Here is a 9,537-nt window from a genome sequence, read left to right as displayed (position 1 = left end):
CTCTGACCCTAATTAGGTAACAAAAGGCTGCAGGATATTATAGGGGATGGGGCTCAAGATCCACCACCCACAGCCCAGTTGCCATTCGCTTTGCTCTGGGGAAGCCAGGTCTACATATTTTTTTTTGTAAACCAGCATCTGCAGTTCCTTGTTTCTGCAGATCAGTCAATCGCTTGAGAACAGCGCATGGTGCCAATGCAGGCTGGATTGAAACCAGCTTGGTATCAGCAAACAGTGACCTACACTCACCTCCCCCATCAGATTCATTACAATAGCCAAGGTTCAATCACTGAACACTGTTGCATTTTAATAGTTACACTCCTTACACCCAGACAATGGTTGAAGCAGAAATACAGATGTATTTGACAGTAAAATCTTTGCTGAATATTTAAGTACAATTGAAATTATAGTGTCTAACCCACCTGATAATCTATTCCTTTATTATTTAAGGCGATGTTTATGGTGAATGTAGAAGAGTCATGGTGAGGCTTTAAATAAGCCTGTCTCTCTGGTGTATACTTCACAACAAAGTTCAGCATGGAAAATCCCTGGGAAGTAAAGAAATTAACATTAAAAACTTTTGTGCAGCTGAATTCTTTATCAGAGGAATTGGAATGATGGCCTGTTCATCAATCATCCTTTCACCACCTCTACAATTGCTTCCAAACAGACTATATTTTTAAATCTCTATGAAATAAAAGGCTATCAAAAAGCACATGATGTATGTTAAATGCTGGGCTAGATTTTCTAATGAGCATAAATCGAAAAACACCTACAATACAGATGGAATGAGCACACACATTAAAATAATATCAATCATAATGTCCAAAACTATGTGTTATTTCTTGTTGTTATGAGCTTGTCTCTTATAAATCCATGGACACATTGAAATGGCTTCCACTGACAATTCTTCAATCATCAGTATTTTCACAATGGAATACATTAACACTCACGGAGAGCACACAGGGAACTACAGATGCTGATCTACCAAAAAAGACACAAAGTGCTGGAGTAATTCAGCAGGTCAACCAGAACAGGGATAGGTGATGTTTTAGATCGGGACCCTTCTTCAGGCTGATTGTAGTAGAAAGGAGAAAGCTGGAAGAGAGGTGGGGATGGGATAAAATCTGGCAAGAGATAGGTGGATACAGGTAGCGGCATAATGGCGCAGCTGGTAGAGCCACTGCCACACAGCGCCAGAAACACTGTGACTGCATTTCCTCTGGGGGCTCCAGTGTCCTCCCACATACCAAAGATGTGTGGGTTTGTAGGTTAATTGGCCTCTGTAAATTGCTCCTAGTGTGTATGGAGTGGAGTGGGATGACATAGAACTAGTGTGACTGGGTGATCGATGGTCGGCGTGAAATAGGTGGGCCGATGTAGTGTAGCCACATCAGGAGCCTTGCCCATGTAAAGGAGGCCACATTGTGAATTTCACTCATGCAAAAGGAGGCCACAACGTTAATTCTTGCCGATGTAAAAGGGCCACGTCAGAAGTCTTGCCGATGTAAAGGAAGTCACATAGTGGAGTTTCGCTGATGTAAAGGAGGGCACCTTGGGAAATGGTCAGGTGGAGCATTTTCCAGATGCACTGAAAAAAAGTGCAGGACCTCACTTCAGTAAAATATTACCAATGGTAGGACTTAAAAAGAAAATCGGTCAGATAAAGCAAAAGACCCTACAACTTTTAATCTTTCCCTTTCTGTCCCTGTAGACAATAGTCTTATCATCTAATTGGCATCCAATTGGCCCTTGAGTATGATTGAAATGAAGAGCTGACTGAATAGGAAATCTAAGGTGCTGCCTTTTTGCAATACAGTACTTTATAAGGTGCACTTGGGCTACATTCCAGAGGTGAGATATGACTGGTTGATGTGGAGGCACACAACAAACACTACCCCACGCAGTCTGTCTGCACCTCCCTCACACATTCTTCCCTTTGCCAGAATATTGAGACTAATGCACTGGATGCTACAGCTGTAAAGCCCTGTCCCACGGTACGAGTTCATTCCAAGAGCTCTCCCGAGTTTAAAAAAAAAATCAAACTCATGGTAAGCACAGAGAGTGAACGTAGCGGGTACATCGGAGCTCGGGGACATCTCTTAGCGCTAACGGCAGGTACTCGGGAAGACTCGCTAACGGCAGGTAAGCATGGGAAGACTCGTGAAGATTTTTTAACTTGTTGAAAAATGTCCACGGGAGCCCCGAGTACCGACGAGCGGCCATTACCGTAAATCTCCGAGTTCGAATCAGGGCAAACGCGGGAGAACTCTTGGAATGAACTCGTACCGTGGGACAGGGCTTGTACATACCATCTTCCTTGGAGACTTGTGTTTACTAGGTTAGTTTCTAGTTGGATTGAGAGAACAATTTATGACCCTGTGGTGCAAAGTCAGAATTTGGAGCATTAACAAATCTCACTGGGTCCATTTTACTAAAAAAAAACATTTAAACTGGAATACAATGGCAGTGATTGATGTGGTCAATAGCCTAAAAGATTACTGCAATGGATTAATCAGTTCAAACAATCCCTGGGGCAGCCTCCTCTATGCTCACCTGTCCATTAACTAGCTGAGTAGTAACCAGGTGATAAATCACAGGCTCTCCCCTACAGCCATGTTCACCTCTATAATGCCCAGCATGACAGAACAGTGCTCTGTGCAACAGTAACCGGTCTCAAAGTTGCATTATTAAAAATCTGCTGAAATGCCTTAGCAACCTGATGGGAAGGAAAATCCAGGGGGCATACACAGGAAAGAATTGCTCACATTGTTTAGTTCAGTTTAAGTTAGTTTAGAGATACAGCATGCAAACGGGCCTTTCGGCCCACCAAGGTCATGCTGATCATCGATCATCCTTTCACACTAGTTCTATGTTATCCCAATTTCTCACCCACTCCCCACACACCAGAGGCAATTTACAGAGGCCAATTAACCTGCATTTCTTTGGGATGTGGGAGGAAACCCACATGGTCACAGTGAGAATGTGCAAACTCAACCCGAGGTCAGGATCGAACACAAGTTTCTGGTGCTGTGAAGTAGCAGCTCTACCAGTTATGCCACTGGGCCATTTATCAATTAAAATGATCATAAGGATCTATTGATGCACTAGTATATGCAGAATAATAGAGATACAGCATGGAAACAGGTCCTACAGCCCATCTTATCTTCACCAACTATTAACCACTATTTATTTGAATCCTATATTAATCTTTCCTTTTTTAATCTCCACACATTCTCATCAATTCCCCACAAATCATACTACTACTCTCTATCCTTAAGGCAATTTATAGTGGCCAATGTACCTACAAACATGCATGCCGTTGAGGAAACCAGAATACTAGGAGGAAACACATACAGGCTCCAGACAGCAATGGACATAATTGAACCTGGGTCTCTGATGGTGTAGGACAGTGGCTCTACAACTGTACCATTATATTGCAATGGATTGAACTGTTGTTAAGCAAATAATTCAGATGCGAACAAAACATTGATCACTATTATAAATGGCGTTGCTATGGTTTGAAGAGAAATCCTGGTGGTGTTCAGTAATTCTGGAATCTACTTTGTAACACATTGATGGGTGGCACAGTGACGCAACTGGTAGAGCTGACATCTCACTGCTTCGATACTGACCTTGGATTCTGTCTGTGTGGAGTTTACATATTCTCTCTGTGACCATGTGGGCTTCCGCTAGGTGCTCCAAATGCCTCCCATAACCCAAAGGTGTGCAGGTTTGTACTATAAAATGTCCCTGGTGTGTGGGGAATGGATGAGAAAATGGGATAACATAGAAGTAATGTGAATGGATAATCGATGGTTGGCCTGGACTCGTTGCTTTCATGCTGTATCACTAAACTAATCTCAAAAAGGACTTGGACTTGAAGGCCTTTATGATTGACACATATGGTTTAACACCTGAATCGTAATAGCAAAAGAGAAAGATTCTGTACCCAATTAAATCCTTGAATACGAATAAATGCTTTGTGATCCAAGACAGTGAAAATGTTATTGATCTTAACAATAAAGGCATCCAAGAACATATTTGATTTAATATACCTTGAACAATCAGTTAATTTTACTGCAACACTACAGAATGGTTTTTAGTGTCACATTTTTATATACTTTTCCCCAGCTGTTGTGCTGGTATAAGGCTCGTTTCACAGTGCCTTTGTTGACATACAACACAAAGCTTGAGACCTACCTTGGTGTGATAACCGGAAAATAGCTTCAGTGCAACAGGAGCAATGTACTCCCGAATGAAATGTAGCCACACTTGTTCCAGACCAACCTGGGTCATGTGAATGTCATCAGTGGGAACATTTTCATATCCACCCACTAATCGCTTATCCTGAAATAGAGCAAAGCTATCAGTGGTGGAGATCTTTCAGATTTGGAAAAATTAAATCGCGGTCATTGAAGCAAGTATGCAAATGGTCATGTAAATTCTGCAGGTTTTGCAAGTGGGAATTTACATACCGTTTTTATTGTGGTAAACCACTTCAGTTATCAAACAAAATTTGATACTGAACCAATAGTAGGTAGTTATTAGGTTATGGAGATCAAAAACTTAGTCAATAATTAGTTTTAAGGTGCATCTGAATGGAAAAGAGACAGAGGGAAAGGGAGAGATGAAGGAAGAAATCATAGAGCTTTTGTGAAAATTACATTAAAATGTTTTACACATCATTTTGCAAACCATAAATAAAGAAAGCAGAACACCTCTTCAATGTGAGCACACAGAAGGGCTGGTTAATGTATGGATTAGTACCAAGCTAGACAAAATGCTGGATGGTGTAACTCAGCGAGTCATAGAAACATAGAAAATAGGTGCAAGAGTAGGCCATTCGGCCCTTCGAGCCTACACCGCCATTCAATATGATCATGGCTGATCATCCAACTCAGTATCTTGTACCTGCCTTCTCTCCATACCCCCTGATCACTTTAGCCACAAGGGCCACATCTAACTCCCTCTTAAATATAGCCAATGAACTGGCCTCAACTACCTTCTGTGGCAGAGAGTTCCAGAGATTCACCACTCTGTGTGAAAAATGTTTTTCTCATCTCGGTCCTAAAGGATTTCCCCTTTATCCTTAAACTGTGACCCCTTGTCCTGGACTTCCCCAACATCGGGAACAATCTTCCTGCATCTAGCCAGTCCAACCCCTTAAGAATTTTTTAAGTTTCTATAAGATCCCCCCTCAATCTTCTAAATTCTAGCGAGTACAAGCCGAGTCTATCCAGTCTTTCTTCATATGAAAGTCCTGACATCCCAGGAATCAGTCTGGTGAACCTTCTCTGTACTCCCTCTATGGCAAGAATGTCTTTTCTCGGATTTGGAGACCAAAACTGTACGCAATACTCAGATTCAGATTCAGATTCAATTTTAATTGTCATTGTCAGTGCACAGTACAGAGACAACGAAATGCATTTAGCATCTCCCTGGAAGAGCGACATAGCAAATGATTTGAATAAATAACAATAAGTGATAAGTGTCCGGGGGGTGGGGGGGTGATTGGCAGTCACCGAGGTACGTTGTTGAGTAGAGTGACAGCCGCCGGGAAGAAGCTGTTCCTGGACCTGCTGGTTCGGCAACGGAGAGACCTGTAGCGCCTCCCGGATGGTAGGAGGGTAAACAGTCCATGGTTGGGGTGAGAGCAGTCCTTGGCGATGCTGAGCGCCCTCCGCAGACAACGCTTGCTTTGGACAGACTCAATGGAGGGGAGCGAGGAACCGGTGATGCGTTGGGCAATTTTCACTACCCTCTGCAATGCCTTCCGGTCGGAGACAGAGCAGTTGCCATACCATACTGTGATGCAGTTGGTAAGGATGCTCTCGATGGTGCAGCGGTAGAAGTTCACCAGGATCTGAGGAGACAGATGGACCTTCTTCAGTCTCCTCAGGAAGAAGAGACGCTGGTGAGCCTTCTTGATCAGAGTTGAGGTATTGTGGGTCCAAGAGAGGTCATCGGAGATGTTGACTCCCAGGAACCTGAAGCTAGAAACACGTTCCACCTCCGTCCCGTTAATGTGGATGGGGGTGTGCGTGCCGCCCCTGGACTTCCTGAAGTCTACAATGAGCTCCTTGGTCTTCTTGGAGTTAAGGGCCAGGTTGTTTTCAGCGCACCATGCTGCTAAGTGCTGGACCTCCTCCCTGTAGGCCGACTCATCGTTGTTGCTGATGAGGCCAATCACCGTTGTATCATCTGCATACTTGATGATGGTGTTAGTACCATGTACAGGTGTGCAGTCATAGGTGAAGAGGGAGTAGAGGAGGGGGCTCAGCACACAGCCCTGTGGAACGCCGGTGTTCAAGGTGAGGGTTGAAGAGGTGTGCTTGTCTAACCTAACAGACTGGGGTCTGTTGGTTAGAAAGTCCAGTATCCAGTTGCAGAGGGAGGGGTCGATGCCCAGGTTACCGAGTTTGGTGATCAGTTTTGATGGTATAATGGTGTTGAATGCTGAGCTCCAGGTTTGGTCTCACCAAGACCCTGTACAACTGCAGTAGACCCTCCCTGCTCCTATACTCAAATCCTTTTGCTATGAATGCTAACATACCATTCGCTTTCTTCACTGCCTGCTGCACCTGCATGCCTACTTTCAATGACTGGTGTACCATGACACCCAGGTCCCGTTGCATCTCCCCTTTTCCTAATCGGCCACCATTTAGATAGTCATGCAGCATCTCAGCAGAAAAGGCATTGGTGATTTTTCGGGTCGAGGCTCTTCAGACTGAGAGTCGGAAGTGTGAAGAGTCTGAAGAGTACCAAGCTCTTTACTTCAAAACCAAGTTGAATCTTCATAGTACGTGGAGGAGGAAACTTTTACCATTGTTTTGGCTGATATTTAAAATCTATTTGGATGGCGAGTTCTGGCTCCTACTGATAAGAATGATTTGTTTATCTCATTGGTGGATCGTTAACATTTTATTAACATGGATTGAGTCCAAATCACCTCTGTCCCATTGTGGACATTGGATTTTGTCGGTGGAACTGGTGCTGAGAACTATATTCTGCACTCTGAATCTTTCCCTTTGCTCCACCTATCGTACTAGAGTTTCATGTGATTGTATTTATGTATACTATCTGATTGGATAACATGCAAAACAAAACTTTTCGCTATACCTCATTACATGTCACAACGTTAAACCTAAACCTAAGCATGGTTTTCTCCCCACCACCTGGGTTACTATCAACAAAGCTTTTGCTCGAAAGAACTTTAGTTAATGTTCTCTCTTTACTTAATTTGTGATCTGCTTCTGAAATAATTTCTTGATATAGTGCTTGACAACATTTAGAGGAAATGAGTGAAATGGAAAAGGGTGGTCCTGGCAGCAATAATAATACAGCAGGGAGAAAGACTTTTGGCCAAAAAATCAGGATGAGAATTAGTATAGTTAGAAAACTCTTGTAAATATTTATTCTTCAAACTACTTAAACCAATTTGTTTTGTTCCTGTCCATAGGTTTAAAGCAATATCACATTCCTTTTGCTATGTTCTACCCTGATTTCTTGATTCACTCTATTTTGCACTGTTTACAGTTATGTCTATAAACTACGCCTGATGGTGTTTTTTCCCTTGCTACTTAGCTCCACCATTACCAGTTCTACATCTTGATTTCTTACTCAAGATATCTCTGTCCTGCTGTTTTTCCAAGGGCATCCTTCAAATGTTACCTTTCTTTTTCAAACATCACTTAATGTTAACTGTCTTGTCTCAGTAATGTCCATCAGCTCAAACTCATTTGGCTACGTTTAGAGTCAGAGTTAGACAGCATGGAAATAGGCCCTTCAGCCCAAATTGACCATGACGACCAAGAAGCCCCATCTACACTAGTCCCACCTGCCTGTGTTAGCCCCATATCCTTCTAAACCTTTCTTATCCATGTGCCTATCCAAATGCCTTTAAAATGCTGTGTGCCATCAATTTATCAATCTTGTTCGAACAGATTTTTAAGTAACAAAAATACTGCACTACATATGGTTGCAACAATCAATGCATTTTTTAACACACTGAAGTAACAGGTTTTGCCTATTCCAATAGTCATTTAAAAACATAATTAAGTGAAAGAGAGTGCGGAAACCAGCGAAGCCGAAAGCAACTAGTGCAAGCCACCCCAATGTAAATCTTCACCTCATTCTTTCCGCCAGACCATTCACCGCAGTTCTCAACTTCCTCCACGAGCTCATCACAAGTTGTCTCTGAAAATATGGGGAACCAGAAGACATCTGGACATGGCTGTTCAAATAAAAACAGAGTCCACATTAAGGAGAAGGAGTGAAAATGCAGTCGCCATTCCCAAGTGGACTCAGAGACAAAATACAGTGAAGTACATCAGTTTTGCAAACCAAAGCTGTAAATGAAGACAATTGATGTGGAACATGTCATAACGCATTGGAAATTAGAATTGATCAATAATAGCAAAATGTTTAAATATGCGGAACATTATTTCCAAGGTCTACACCATCACAACCGATGACTTCTGACATTTAGTCCTGGAGATACACCTGGTTTTCAGTCTGAAATAATGGGGACAGTGGAGAGGGCAATGTGCCATTATGTACAAACACAAAGTTGCTGCTGCCTCAGTAAATGGGAACTAGCCTACACGTTACATCAATGATCATCTGGGCATCTGTAAGCAGCTTGTTTACACTCAGGAAACCATTGCATACCTCTTCAACCACCCCTCCTGTGAATATCTCTGAATATTTTGGATGAATGTATTTTTCCTTCCAGTCCTGTAAGACACAAATAGTGATCTGTCAGTGATAAAGCACAAGATGAAGCTAGCGAGATGACAGATGAACACAGCAGGCAATATGATAGATACATTTCCCTGCTTATTTGCATTCTAATGCTCCACAGCTTTTGTTTCCATCATATTTATTTTAACTCCTTTTCCCCGATTGAATAAATAAGCAGACAGGCAGCCCTCCTTCCAAGTTTGCTGCTTGTGAGCTCGTGCCTAGTCTGCATTAGACTCCTTTACGGAACGGAGCAGCCGAACACCGCTCACCCCTCCGTCCCACAACTCATCCACATAAGCAACAAGCAAGGTGAAATCCTATAAAGGCACACAACAGAAGTGGAGGTGTGAGACAGAACATATGACCTTTCAGAAATCATGATAGTTTTGCATTTATTTAGCAGTTAATGCTTCCCATACAGCCCTAAGCCTGAGACTCACAGTGGGCCTGGTCCCATGCCCCCCCCCCCCCCCTCAAGATTCACCAGGATCTGGTTCCCACAATTACCCTGAGGCTCTCAGTGGGCCTGGTTCCCACACTCCCCAAGATCCAATGGGGCCCTAATTCCCACTGGAGCCCAGGTTCCCCAAAGACTCAGTGGGCCTCAAGTGCTCACACTTCCCCAGAGACTCACAGGGGCCTTGGTTCCAAGACTCACTAGGGCCTTGGTTCCCACATTCCCCACAAGATTCACTGGGGCCTTGTTTCCCATTCCTGAGATTCACCAATTGCTGAATCTTGCCTAACTGGGGCCCTGGTTCCCATGCTCTCGTGAAATGCATTGTAGCA

General features: G+C 43.2%; 1 protein-coding gene across 2 annotated transcripts in view; it reads right to left on the bottom strand.

The window, feature by feature from the left end:
* Window positions 1-9,537, bottom strand: part of plod2 (procollagen-lysine,2-oxoglutarate 5-dioxygenase 2) — a 134,418-nt gene that overhangs the window by 5,361 nt on the left and 119,520 nt on the right. For both annotated transcript variants that reach the window (XM_033031893.1, XM_033031894.1), the window contains 4 exons: window positions 8,674-8,739; window positions 8,132-8,236; window positions 4,204-4,350; window positions 423-548 (listed from right to left, as the gene is read on the bottom strand). In XM_033031893.1, the coding sequence (XP_032887784.1) occupies window positions 423-548; window positions 4,204-4,350; window positions 8,132-8,236; window positions 8,674-8,739 (444 nt within the window). The remainder of the gene's footprint in view (window positions 1-422; window positions 549-4,203; window positions 4,351-8,131; window positions 8,237-8,673; window positions 8,740-9,537) is intronic.

The sequence above is a fragment of the Amblyraja radiata genome, chromosome 13, assembly GCF_010909765.2.
Source record: "Amblyraja radiata isolate CabotCenter1 chromosome 13, sAmbRad1.1.pri, whole genome shotgun sequence".
Classification (NCBI taxonomy): Eukaryota; Metazoa; Chordata; class Chondrichthyes; order Rajiformes; family Rajidae; genus Amblyraja; species Amblyraja radiata.
Note: the sequence above shows the minus strand (reverse complement) of the source record. Positions and strands in the feature narration are given on the sequence as shown.